The 15,303-nt window shown below is 35.0% G+C and overlaps 1 protein-coding gene across 1 annotated transcript in view; it reads right to left on the bottom strand.

Annotated features, from left to right (window-relative positions):
* The window catches only part of MYO16 (myosin XVI), a 746,727-nt gene that overhangs the window by 553,222 nt on the left and 178,202 nt on the right, over positions 1-15,303 (bottom strand). Inside the window, 1 exon segment of the mRNA XM_043997806.1 lies at positions 2,847-2,955. Coding sequence (XP_043853741.1) covers positions 2,847-2,955 — 109 coding nt within the window.

Here is a 15,303-nt window from a genome sequence, read left to right as displayed (position 1 = left end):
AGATGATGCAGATAAGTGGGAGGGGAGCTGACATAAACAGAGCACAGATTGTGAATTAGGTAGAGGAAAGAAACAGATGGATGGTATCAGCAGAGACCATTACAACAATGGTGACAAATGGTATAAACAAAATTAAAAATTAAAGATATCTGAGGCTGAATTTGTTCTGGCAAATGTTTATTTTACAAATTGATTGTGGCAGCCAGAGTTGTGACTGATTTTCTCCTAACCATTAATTTTCAGCACTTCCCTCTCATTTTTTTCCTTCATTAATCCCCCCTCCCCCAAAAAACACCCTTAAAATACAATACCACTTAATTTTCATTATTGGGTAAGTTATATTGGGAAAATATGTAATATTGATTTTGCTACAATAAAATACTATACTGTCCTATCAAATATAACCTTCTAAATAACTGGGAAACAAAGATGCCCATATGATCAAGCCCACAATGAGATTAAATAGCCATACTAATGAATTAATTTTAATACATTGGCAAATGAAAACTCCTTTTTTTCAAAGAATAATTAACAGCAGAAAAGACAGAAGGGAAGGGTAAGGAGAAAACTATGTAACTAACACTGTGAAATTAAAAGTACCAAAATACTTCATGCAAGTTCAACATTATAAGATACAGGAACAAATTTGCAAACTGCCAAATTTTAAGGTTCTAAGAGTAAAATCTGAATAATTTCAAGCTTCATTCCCATTCTTATTAATGCAATCTATTTGCAAGGAGGTAGGATGCAAGGAGGCTTGCAAAGAGAGCAAATTATATTTTATTACATTGGAAGAAAAATTAATGAATTATAGAAAGAGGAAAAAATTGGATTCAGTACAAGGTTTGGCCAAAGAGTCTTAACTACTTCTTGTTCTTTTAATAATTGACTGAATGACCTTCAAAAGAGAACCTTAGTCTATTTGTTTTTCATTTTTTTCTTTTCTTTTCTTTTCTTTTTATTTTTTCTTTTCTTTTTTTTTTTTTGCAAGGTAATGAGAGTTAAGCGACTTGCTCAAGGTCACACAGCTGGTAAGTGTCAAGTGTCTGAGGCTGGCTTTGAACTCAGGTCCTCCTGAATCCAAACCTAGTGCTTTACCTACTGCTCCATCTAGCTTCCCCCTGGTTTCTCATTTTTTCAATGAGGGTAATAGTACTTATCTTCCTCTTAGACTTAAATTGGGCTATATTTTAAAATGCTCTAAGTACAAATCTTTATTATCTTAATAAATAAGCCTTATATAATAAGGTTAATAAAAATGATAATAAAGAATAAAACTTTAAAAAATGTGTAGGAGGTAAAAGCACAAGTCAGTAATGAGGTGGATATGTTGTTATGTTTCCAAGAACCCTATATAGAAACAAGAAACATACAATTATTAAAAATCTTCATCTCCTTCTATTGGTGGGTCTGGGAGGAGGGAAGAGATGTAAGATGCAACACACAAAAAGTCCTATGATTACTAGACTTAAGGTTGATGGCCCTTAGAGGTCATTAAGTATAGCTATACTTCCTCTACCATTTTACATTCAACCACAAATTAAAAAAAAAAATCCAAAGAAATTCATTGACTTGCCCAATGGAAGTTCCTTGAAAGCAGGAACTTTTTGGCTTTTGGTTTTTGATTTTCCATCCCAGGTCCTAGCACAGTGCTTGGCACATAGTAAGTCCTAAAGATATTCTTGTTGATTGACCGGTTGCTTAATATATGCTGTGTCTGTACCATGAAAACTAGTTTCACTGAATCTAAATCTGGTGTCATATGAAGTATCAAGACTTCATAAAACTTCTAACTTTCAAATTTTAGATTTTATTTGGAATATTATGTACATATTGTAGCATATAAACATCTGATTTTTTGCAAGCTGCTAAATTTGGAGGGTCAGGAATTGCCCCGTCAATGACTACACTTTGTATCTGTTGCTCTTCCTGGTTACATATTCGTAAAACAAGATGTCCTTCCCAGGATAAACTTATCATTTATTAATTCACCACCATGCTGTTAACTCAAGTTTTGTTTGATACCACCTCCAACCTCCTCTCTACTTTGATTAGATGGCTGGAGAGCACAGTACCAAATTTCTTCCAATGCCCTCTTTTATAGATAGCAGAAACTAGAGACATACCTGTCTATATCCACTGCTCTTCCTCATTTCAGTTCCATAGAACAAGATACCAAGTACCCTCTGCTGTCCCCCACCTGCTTTTCTACCTCCTTTTGTTTGTTGCCACACACCCCCCCCCCCTTTAGATTGTACGCTCCCTGAGGGCAGGGACTGTTTTTCTTTTTTATTAATTGTATGTCCAGTGCTTAGCATAGTGCCTGGCACACAGTAGGCCCTTAATAAATGTTTATTGGTTTGGATTGAATTAGGCCATAAGGTACTTGGTGAAGTCTTTTGAACTGAATTCCAGGATGTCATAAGATAGAGAATTATGGACTGCTGGAAACACAGTTTACCCTAACTTAAGACAATTCATATAAGGCTTATCCACTTCCTAAGGGGATCCCCACTGGGAATTCACTTTCTTACTAGTTCAAAATGTAATTTGCCCTCCTTTGCCCTTTCCCCTCCCAAAGGAAAAAAAATTATATCTACAAACCCAGCCCCAACAATTATGGCCTGCAAATGTTACAATATCATTCAATTGTCAGTCCTCTGGGTTGCTACTACTTTATCCAGCTTGGGAATCTTCCCACATGAACAAACTGATAATGAATTACAGTGAAAGCAAAAAAGAACTCCTTAAGAAGGGTTCTCTTAATTATCTAATTCAGTAAGATGGTGAACCATGTTTATATATAAAAGCACCAATGTATTATCGAAATGAAAAAGTAAACTTACCATTTTCATCTAGATAGGTCAAAAGAATACAACTTGACTCTGTTCCTTCCACAGCATAATCTAGTGGTATATTCCCATTGACATCCTGCAACAGGACATTGGCTCCAGCCTGGATATGATGGGGGAAAGGGAAATAGTTTAAAATGACGTTGAATTTTTCTAAAAGAAATCACTTTCATTTGAGATAAATAAATCTAATAGAGAAGTGAATCACTGAAAGTAATTTGTTTTATACTGAGTTTAAAAACTAAATGCCTGTTTATATCAAAGAATCACAGATCTAGATCTGGAAGGAAACTCAATTCAGCAACATCATTTTTTTAGATGAGGAAACTGAGGCTCTAGTTGGTTAAATGCCTTGATCAATGTCACAAAAGTCATATTTCCATAAAGATTATCTAAGTAGTCAATATTTAACTATTTTCCAGAGAAAATAAAGGAAATATAACTATATAACCTTAGGAAGCTCACTGAACCTCTATGAGACTCAGTTTCCTTATTGGTAAAATGATGGAATTGGATTAGGTAAATTCTAACTTCCCTTCCATCTCAAAAACAATGAATCTGTGAACTACTAGGATAACTACAAAGTAGTTGGTTTTCTCATCTGTATAATGGCAAATACAGATGACCTACCTCAAATAGTTGTTTTGAAGAAAGTACTTCTTAATCTTTAAAATGCTATATAAACATGAGGTTATTGTTGTTATTATTATATCAGTTGATTATATAATTACTCATATCTTTTATGAAATCCTTAATTCAGAATCATCCTGGAAGAAGTAACACTGCATTCTTAAAGGTCTCTTCAGAAAATACAAGGATCTGTGGCAGGTTCTACCATTCTGAAATGGTTTTCTGTACCAGTCAAGAGGTCAACTATCCTTCTGAGGCCAAATTATCTAAATTTAAGTTAAGTGCTATCTACCAAAAGTTGGAATTTTTGTTCAGGGATTCACATATTTAGAGCTGAAAGGACATTAAATATCACTGAATTTAATTAAATATCAATGAATTCCTAATTTTTCAATTCAGGTCTTCCTTACTCTAGGTCCAGTAATATAAACACTATGATACCTAGCAGCTTATTGTTTTGTTTACAGCAACTCATAAAATTGTTAAATCACATAGGCAATTGTAACTTTCAAAGAAAAAGGGAAATCCCACACTAATGAAAAAACAGAAGCAGAATAAGTAATTCATTTAATAATAATAATAGCAATAATGATAATATAAATAGGAACAGTGAACATTAATGTTGTTGTTATACTTTTTTTAACTGCTCAATTTTTAATTTCTTTTCAGGTAGCTCCTATACTCCCAAGTTTTCTCAATAATTTCTCTGATCTGGTTTTCAGCAGTACCATATCTACATTGACCCCTTGGCTTCCTTCTCCCCTCAAAAAAAAAAAAAAGGAAAGGAAAAAAAAAGTGCTGTATTTAGGATTCTGCAGATGCCCAAATGATTTCGCATTTTTACATGTATTATATACCCTAAAACCTTCTTTTCATCTCCTCCTAACGCTGACAAACCTGTATAAGCACTAATTGGCCAAACATTGCTCTGAATGTCCCAAATCTATTTTCATTGTTGAAAAAGATAACACTAATTATCTCTCCCAATCAACTCAATTCCTTTTCCTAATGCATTCTACTGTATAAGAATTCCTCCCCCCACCCTAGTCCCATTAGAACAGTTCCTATAATTTTAAAATATATGTATCTATATGGAATAAAAAAGATCTTTTACATATTCATTAACTAATACTATTATAGTCTTAGAATTTAGACCGCTTCCTGACTTGGCACTTCTACTTTTCTATGTCATCTGGCCTTCAAAGACTCTCAATATCTGCTACCATAAACAAAATGATTCCTCATTCAAAACTATTTAATACATTCACAAGAAGTTTTTTTTAAATACTTTTGAAAGATTTAGCCTCTTGTTTCTTGGATCATGATCACCCCTCCTCTTTCCCTAATGTTTGATTTCTTGCTACTCATTGGTTGATTCTTTGCCGGAATGCACAGATTTCCCCTAATCTTAAAAACAAAACCAAAATATTTCTCTTAATCTTATGCTGTCCCCAAGCTATTCTCCTTGCTTCTTTCCTCTATTTCATAGTCATATTTCTTTAATAGAAAAAGAAAACTGATTATGCAAAACTCTGTTCTTTACCCTCCCTCACCTCTCACTTCTCAATGCCTTGGATTCTGGTGTCCTGTCTCCTCACCCAACTAAACTGGTTTTATACAGGTTTTATATCAGAGATAATCTCTTAATTGAAAAATTTGATGATTTTTTTTCCCTCAGCCATCATCAATTTTGAGATTTCCAAAGCATTTGCCCCTGTTGAGAATATTCTCATCCTAAATGCTCTTTCCTCACCGGGTTTTCATCATACTGTTCTTTCCATTATTTTCTTCCTACTTGTATGCTCACTTTGTTTGTTTGTTTTTTTGAAAGTAATAATTATTGTCTTACCCCCTGTAGATTTGTTTATTCCACCGTGCTATTCTGGGGTCTATTCTCTCTTTTCATGAACTCATGGATTCAATTACGTTTTCTATTTAATGGACTCCCAAAACTATAAATCTGGGCCTAAATTCTCCTAAACTCCAGTGAGCAATTGTCTATTTGTCATCTTCAACTGTATATCTAGTAAGCCTCTCAAAATCATTATTTCCCAATCAGAATTTATCATATTTTTCCCAAAATTCTCTTCTTAGATTTCCTATGTCTTCTGGGGGCACCAGCATCCTTCTAGTCACCACAATTCATCATCTCAGGATTGGCTTCAACCCTTTCCTCTCATTCACCCCTATACTCAAATCCATTGCCAAATATTGTCAATTTTTCTTCCACAATATCTCTCCTATGTATCCACTTTTCTCCAAATCTAGGCTCTCATTGCTCCTCACCTATACCAATCAATAGAGCAGGCAAGCATACTCGCATTAGGCTATACACTTCTATGCATCAGCGATACAGGGACAAAAATGAAAAATGTTCTCTGAATAAGTTTCAGGAAGAGAAATAATCTCTGTATGTAGACATATGTATTTATGTGTGTATGTATGTATGCATGTGTGTATGTATAAAATAATTTGGGGGAATACTAGAGCAAATGGAGATGAAAGAATACCTCACAGAAGAGGCATTATTTGATCTGAGCTTTTAAAACATTTAGGTAGTCTAAGGGGTGGAGGTGAAGGAACACTACACTCTAGGCAAACAAAATATCATGTGTTAGGAGTAGAAATAAGACTAGGTCGGCTGCACCAAAGAGTATACTAAGGGGAATAATGTATAAAATGAATTCAAAGGTAGGCTGGAGCCAAGTTATAAAAGACAAGATTCCAAACAATGGAATTTGTATTTCACTGTATAGGTAATAGGGAAGCTTTCATATTTTATTGAGTTGGAGATTGACATGTCAGATTTTCACATTTGGAGGGTAGACTGAAGAGAGGAAAAACTTGAAGCAGGAATATTGAGGCAGGATGCTATTGCTATAGTTCAGAGAGAGTTAATGAGGGCTTGAACTCTGTGGGATGAGAGATTAAGGATTAATCGAAGGTTGTAAACCTGTGTGGCTGGAAGAATGTTGGTACTATAAATAAAAATTGGGAAGGAAAAGAGTTTGGGGCTTATGGAGCACTAGATTTCAGGAGGTAAAATTAAAACTGGGTTTGATGCATAACTCTTGGACTCATTTGCATGCAGTTGTCTATAAGACCTCTGTGGAAATGTCCTATAGGTAACTGCAAATTGTGTACTGAATCCCAGAAAAGAGATGATGTTTGGATATATAATTCTGGAACTTAACTTCATATAAATGATTCGTGAACCGGTGGTAGCAGAAAAGATCACTGAGAGTACAGAGAGAGTGCCTGAGAGAGACTCTTAGTGGTACACCCTACAGTTGAGGGAAGAAACATGAGTGATGCTTCATCAAAAAATTGAGAGCAAGAGATACTGTAGATAGGAAGACAATGAAGAATGAACAAAGTCACAGAAACCTAAAGAGAAAAAAAATATCTTGGAACAAAATATGGGTAAATACAACAGAGAGGACAAGGGGGACAACTGAGCATAGGCCATTAGGCTACTGAAATGTCTCCTAATTGGTCTCACTAGCTCTAACCATTTCCTTATCCAATCCATCCTCCACGCAAATGTCAGGCTGATACTCTTAAAGAACAGGTCTGAACAAATCATATCCCCAATTAAAAAGTTCCAGAGTCTAAAATAGAAACTTTCACAATCTCTTTCTAACCAACTTCTCTGGGTTTACAGTACTTTCTGTCCTTTATATCCTCTGTAATCCAGAACAATATATCTATTTGCTAAACCAGGATCATGACCCTTCACCTCTTATTCTAGGACTTCTCCCATTATATCCTTTACAACTAGAATACCTTCCTTTCTCACTTCTACCATGCAGAATTCTTAGCTTTCTTCAAGGAAATACTCGATTGCCATTTCCTACTGGGTCAATCCCCTCCTCATTTATTAATGCTATCCCCACTTCACCAGAAATTATTCTGTATTTAGTATATCTTTTTTCATTCATTTGTCTATGTAAATGATATTTCTTATAAAATGCAAGCTCCTTGAGAGGAGGAAAAGTATGATGTTTGTCTTTAGGTCACCAATACCTGTTGCAGTGCTGGGCAAGTAGTAGTCATTTATTGAAAGTTTACTGACTTCAACCTTTTATATTTAAAGGACCAAATGTATTAAGTAATGCCAAAATATATAACTTTACTTTGAAATGAAATTTTCATCTTATCTCTATTTTCCTCACTTTATGGATTACATACACACACACACTGTATACATTGACAGGGTTTGGTCTTTTGGGGATATTCTTAAATTCCTACTAACTGTGATGTCAGATGATTTAATAGGATGATGCCATTTCAGAGCAGATAGAACCTCAGAGAACATGCAGTCCAACCACATGGTTTTATAGATAACTTAAATGGAATCTAGATCTGTTAAATGACTTTACCCTAGTTATGTTATTAGCTAGTGGCACAGGCTGGACTAGGGGTCTAGGTCTTCTGACCCACATTCTAGCTATCAATTCACTACACAAAATGTCTCTGATATTAAATATTATGCTTATTTTTGGTAAAGACACTGTGATAAAAATATAGAAAATACAATTACATGAAAATATATCATCTCTAGTTCCTGTGTATATATTTTCTTTCCTATTTATAGTCAGTTATTAATTAATTTTCCAGTACAAACAATAAAGGACTTGGATCATTTAGAACAGCACAATATACTATAAAAACAATCTATCTCTGATTTAGAATGCATGATAACATAGTCTTTTAACCTTTCTCAGGAAATTCCACACTGCTATACTAGGGAACACTGAGATTGGGGAATCTAATTAGCTTCAACTTGGCCAGATTATAATAAATTTTGTGTCAATAAAATTATCTCTGCCCTGGGAATTAAAAAATATTTTTAAAAATCACATTTAAATGATAGAATACCTTAGGTGTTCTCCAGTTATATCTCTTGATCCTATTTATTTGTGGTTCATCTTTCAAATGGAATTCTGAACTTTTTTGCTTATAACTTCATCTTTGCATATGAAAAGCATTCAAACACTGATACAAGGTATCACAATGGAAGATAGGTAACTTTAAGAGATGGAGAAATGCTTCACTTTGTGAAATATGGATGATTTTTTTATCCATAAGTATAAGAATGAACAGGGCTCTGAAATTGAAGTTTATTTGGAGAGGAGAGTGCAGTAAATTTATTTTTGTTTAGACTAATGCTAAATTTTGTTTGAGACCCAAATTATCTCCATCATAAAGTTGGACTAAAATTACTTGTGGTCCATTAGTAAAAACATTGAATTTGTGGTTTAAAGATCTAGGTTCAAATTCTATCTTTGCGACTTACTATCTATCTGAACTTGAGCAAGTTACTTCTCTACATAAAAGGATTCTTATTTGGAAAATAAATAGATACTATAGTATTACCTTTCTGATTCCCTAAATTACTATAAAACTCCAAAATTGACATTTAGCTACTTTGTATTTATTATCCTTATTTTTATTCTGTATACATTCAGATGTGCATTTATTGTCTCCCCCATTATAATGAGAGTTCTTTGCAAATCTAAATTACTTTATTCACTACAATTAAGTCTTCTTTACCTAGAACTGGCACATGGTTAGAATTTAAGCTATGCTTTAATAAATTGATTAATGACCTCATTATGGCTTAAAGGTGAACCTGGTTCCTCAAAACTTATATTAGTGGAGCACCAGCTCTAGGAAGTGATGAGCCTGGGGATGGAATACACACCTATTGTGTACTCTTCACTTTATCCCTTGTGATTCTTGTCATATTCTCCTATGTTGCTCATTCAACATAATGAAGTTCTCCCCTTTATTTCTTGATCTTTTAGTAGCTAAAGAATACCAATCTACCATTTGGGCTACTAGCTATATGACCACATTCATCATAGAATTATGAGATTAGGAGCTGGAAGTTACCTTAGAGGCTATGAAATACAAGCCTTGTGGGGCAGCTAGGTAGTGCAGTGGATAGAGCACTGGCCCTGGAGTCAGGAGTACCTGAGTTCAAATCTAACCTCAGACACTTGACACTTACTAGCTGTGTGACCCTGGGAAAGTCACTTAACCCCAATTGCCTAACCAAAAAAAGAAAGAAAGAAAGAAAGAAAGAAAGAAAGAAAGAAAGGAAGAAAGAAAGAAAGAAATACAAGTCTTTTATTTTATTGTTGAGAAAAAGCAAATGAGGCTCAGACAATTTATATAATTTTCCCAGTCATATAGCTAGTCAGTGTCTGAGGCAGATTTCCAACTATTTTCTTCCCACCTTCAAATCCAATACTCTGTCCACTATTGCTACCCAGTTAGACATCTAATTATATTATTAAGATTTTATTTCCTTTTATTATATTTATCTTTTATATAATTACCAGACATATTAGGTAACAAATTCTTTAGACTAGAATTAAATACAACTAGTGTTAAAGTTTAGAAAAACAATGCCCATGCTTAGCTATACAGATGAATCATCAATATCACCTAATAGCCTGAGTGTCATGTAACTTCTTTTGTCCAAGGCTTCATTTCTCATATTTGTACAAAAGAGAAGTTTATACTCAATGATATGTAAGGTCTATTCCATATATAATCAGCTATAAATTCATGTATTACCTCAGTGGTGGTTGTTGTTCAGTCACTCATATTGTCCATGGGGTTTTCTTGGCTAGGACACTGGAGTGGTTTGCCAATTCCTTATCCAGTATTATCTTGGTTACCTTATGGTAACCTAACACAATTTTATCCAAAGGATAACTGAAATGAGGCTATTTACTTCTTTATTAAATGGTGCCAAACCTTTATGACCCTTTTTAAGGATCAGTCCAATTAAAAAGTCATTTATTGAGCATCTAATGTGTCACTCACATACTCTAATGAACATCTGATGGTTTCATTGTGAGTATTCTCTTAAATTATTGCTGCCACCCATCAATTTCTACCCATACTATATAATTCTTATCCATGTTCTCACATAAGATTATCATAAGGAAATGCTTAATCAGCTAGGGCCCTTCCTCAGTTTCTCTTTACACCATGAGGTTGTTGATGAAACACACATGAGCCATGATTATTGGTTCTTCCTTAATTTTACCACTAGAAAAATCCATCTTCTTTGTGAAGCATATATTTCTTGATGACATCCTTTATACAAGTGGTTTCAACTACAAATAGAAATGGACCACTAATCTGTACAAAAAATTTCTGTTGTTCATTCATTTTTCAGTCATGTCCAATTCTTCATGACCCCATCTGGGTTTTTCTTGGCAAAGTGGCTTGTCATTTTCTTTTTCAGCTGATGTTAGAGATGAGGAAACCGAATGTACTACTCTATGGCTTTAAATTCATACAACATCAGAACAATTACCAATATTTTAGAAAGATTATATCAGGGAGAAACTTGAGGAGAGAATCTCATATATGGGAGCTTTGGTAGAACTGATCATATACCATAAGTGACAGTTGGTTCTGTGAACGATTTCCAACATGATACAGAAGTAAGAACACTGAATTTGGAGTAAGAGGACTTTGGTTTGAATCCTAATTCTGCCATTTACTCCTTGCATGATCTTGTACAAGTTCTTTCTCCCCCTGGGACTCAGTTTCTTCATTTCTAAAATGAGGGGTTGCATTAGTTGATTTCTAAGTTTCCTTCCATTTCTAAATCATTGATTTTTTAAAACTTGATCTCATCCCACTTCTTTCTAGATTATCCTTACATTGTCCCTCCACCCATTCCCCCAATAATTTTTGTGTATTCCAGAAGAAAATCAAGGGTTCCAGGCTAAAATTAATTCACTGATCCTACACTGTTGCTGCCCAGAAACTAATTTGCTGTCAAACACAAAGATTTGGCTGTCATATTTTATCATTTAAAAAAATTGAAATTGAAATGACCTATGCAATTTCATCAGAAATTGTTTTCATATCTTTAGACTAGAAAAAAAGAAACCATGACTCCTTCCTCACTGCAAATTTACATTTGGATGATAATATTGAGTGTATGAACATAAATTTTGAAAATAGGCATCATTCCAAAGGACAAAATTGTATCATGGATTCTGAAATTAAAATGACTTTATTTCTTGGAATCCCAAGATCCAATATACTGCTGAGAAGTCCTAGAGACCCTGATCCTTTGCTATTTCCGTGATAGATTGGGTTTTCCCCTATGACTGTAATGGGATAATGGAAAGAATATCAGGGAAGTGGACAAACATAACCCCAAATGTTTTCTGATTTTGAATTACCCCTACTAGGAAATATATCAAAAAAGTTAATGGCACTAAAATAAGCCTTTTTGTGTGTATTTCTTGTCTGGAAAGTGCACTAGTGTCAATTGTGTGTGTGCGTGTGTGTGTGTGTATGATTTACTCATCAGTCTCTCTCTCTCTGCACATATACACACACATATATGATAGATAGATAGATACATATAGATACATATATACACATGTGATAATAATTTACAAAGTAAGGCTCAGAATGTAGAAAGGGGTCTACTGAAAAGAATTAAGAATCTTGCTTACTAGGGATATGTGAAAAATCTATCACTCTAGTACTTGTGATAGAAAATATTCAAATTATTACTCTAGTCACTTCAAGTACTCTATATAACTGAAACTACTACAGATTTATTATTGTGTCTACTGTTTTATGTGAAACAATTTGCTTATAATTTACTATTCATCAACATTTAGAAAGTGGAAGCAGAAAATTAGCATGTGGGATTCAAAAAAAGTACTCAGTTATAAAACCAAAAAATCAAATAGTACACATGGACAAAATGTTTTAACAATGCGGAGATTTAAAGTAATGTTATGATATTGGATTAGTGAATTTAGTAAAATATATTATAAGGGAAAGAATAAATTCAGACAGTATTTATTGCATAGGATTAACAAAATCACATAAATATGTGAAGACAGTGCTAGAATTATAATATTCCAGCATGCCATTAGAGAACAAAACTATTGAAATACATTTAAAAAATCAAAGCAGTTAGAATGGTGGATGCCAAGTCAGTGTGATATGGGTATTGAATTCTCCCTCAGACACTTAATACACATGCTATCCTGTAAAGCTTATATGCCCTCTCTGAGGCTTAATTTCTTCATACATGAAATGGGTATAACAGTATTTACTTTACAAGATTGCTTAAACTCATATAAGATAATGTAAGTCATATACTTTGTAAACCTAAAAGCATAATATAAATGTGAAATGTCATCAGGTATAGATTATTACAGATAGAAATCATAAAAGATATAAACTACTCCAATGATCATATAACATACTTTCTCAGGTATTCACTGTCTTAAGGCCAAGTATATTACATTTTATCCCTCCTTTATCCTTCTTCAAAAACCTGAGTGTTTTGGAGGTGGGGGTCTTTCTTCTCCATTGATCCAAGCTTCTACTGATTGTGGTCATATAATTTTAGGGGGCCAAACACCCCAATTCCATATAACCATCTAAAAATTAGCTTTCATGAAGGAATATTTAGTTCAAAAGTATAGACAGAACAAACAACTCAGGGCCATAATCCCTCTTGTACACCCTCAGTCTCTGGGAGGGAGATTAGGTTGACAATTTAGGTTAGTTCCTAATGTTATGGGTCATGGGAACCCCAGAAGTTCTCTGGGGCACATCAAAGAATCTTCTCCTTGAGAAACTAAACCAGAGGACAGACCCTAGAGAGGTAAGTGGAACCAGATCTGACTCAGCTAGCTCCAAGACCCCCACCCTTCATTCTAGTCTCCCTTACCCCTGGGGAGATAAATTTAGGTGTGGCTGCTTCTGAGGAGATGGCTTGACTGATCTGCAGCCACCCCTCACCCAATTCCTCCAGCCACCACCAGTGGGGGATGGTCGTCCCTTACTAAAGGAACTTTCCACATTCAGATGGTCACCCCCCCATCAGTCCTCTATAAAAGTACCTGCCAGTCTCCTGCTCAAGGAGATTGGTATCTCAGAGCCACATGCTTTGTGCCATGCCTCTCTCCCCATGAGAAGTCCAAGAATTTCTCTTGGTTTCCCTTCCCTTCCCTTCCTCAGCCCCCAAATAAACTACTATCTTATTCTAACTGCTTTTGTGTGCAATAGGGACTAATTCTTTAAAGAGGAATTCCTAAGGACCCCAAACCCCAAACCCTTACCCCATCCCCTTCCCAAACCCCCTACCCCATTTTTCCCCATGACACTACATAACATTAGTTCCACAAAATTCTGAGTCCAAGTATCCCCTGTGCTTGACTCCCAGGGTCCTGGCTTCTCAGGGTTCCCCACTGGTCTGGCAATGAAATCCAGCCTAGCATATGAGACTCCAAAACCCCTAGAACTTGAGTTCCTTAACTGAGCAGTCCAATCCCTATACCTAGAACTGATAAAAGAAACAAAACCAACACCCTTGGTCTATTTCTATGAGCCACAGGGTCCAAAAGGAGAGGAAGGTGACCCTTCCATGCTCATATATTTTACTGCAAAGTCATGCTGTGGCTGAACAAGACTTTCATCCTTGGTCAACGGTGCCTCAGGTAAACTTAAATATATGGACCTTTTGTTAATGCAGTCAATGGAAAGAACTTGCTTCCAAACATATAGTGGGCCAGTACAGAATGTCTTCTTTCAGAATCAGGATCCTGGTAGTTCCCACATGAGTACCTGCATTTTAGGTGACCTTGGCATGTGACAAAATCCCATTACCCTCTTTCTTGAAAATGAAGAAAACAAAGCCCAAAGAAGTAAAGGAACAGGAATAAGGTTAAATTACTATCTATACTAGTGAACACAGGCATTTATTCTCCATTCATTCAATTATGACAACCTTAGGTTAGTGAGGGAAACTTGTATTTGGCAGACAGTGAGTTCAACATTGATGAGGGCTTCCATTTAAGAAGTTCTCCAGTGTATACAAGGTATTATTTATGTTGGAGAATTTTGAAGAGGAGGCTGCTGCCAGGACCTTAAATTTTATAGCTTAGTGCTTTCATTTAGCTCACTTGCAGCTGTTGTTAATACTTTGTTCTTCAAGAGGACCAGTGACATCAGGAAGGTGATATCTTGACTTGCAAGTAAATTGGATTTAAGTAACGCAAAGTTGTGCAAAGTCAGTCATTCTCTCTTCCACGGTTATTGGAGCCCAGTGGCAAAACATAGGTCAGGACAACTGACAATGGCCCTGAATGCAGTGGGAGACCCTGACCTTTTTTAAGCTAAGGTCCCTCCCAGATCTCAGTTTGAATGAGGCAATACCCATTCAGTGATTTAAGGCTAGGTAAGAATTGAGGCAAAAGATGGCCTAGTTTGACTCCACAAAACAATCAATCTGGGAGGGGAGGATGCTAAAAATTTCTGGTCAGAACAGAAAAAAATTGTCATTTACACTCATTCTGAGACATCAAAACCCAAATAACGAGTGAGAAGACAAGGAGGAGGAAGAAGGAGGCTGTTTTCTCTGAGAACTAGAATATACACACATACAATTGGCTTAAAAATGTTTCTAATGGGAAATTCAGGCTTTGAGTATGGTTTAGCAATAAGTTCTTAAAATTGGATTAAATATTTCACACATAAAACTTTATTAATAATTGTAAAAATTGTTTAAATCATATTTTCCCTATTTTGAATTCTAATATCAAGAAATAGGTTTGTATTATTTTAGCCTCTGATCAATCACTTTTAAAGATTCTACCTTCAGCCTGTCGATAGCATCCTCTAAATCAGACACCAGATTCAAGTAAAGATTGAAAGAGAAAGTGTTATGTAAAAACAAATTCTTTGAAGTTTCAGGTAAACTATTGGTTCCGAATTTGATGTTCTTCTTATAGCTCTCTAGTTAATAGGATTA

The sequence above is a fragment of the Dromiciops gliroides genome, chromosome 3, assembly GCF_019393635.1.
Source record: "Dromiciops gliroides isolate mDroGli1 chromosome 3, mDroGli1.pri, whole genome shotgun sequence".
Lineage (NCBI taxonomy): Eukaryota > Metazoa > Chordata > Mammalia > Microbiotheria > Microbiotheriidae > Dromiciops > Dromiciops gliroides.
This window is presented reverse-complemented; position numbering and strand designations above follow the sequence as displayed.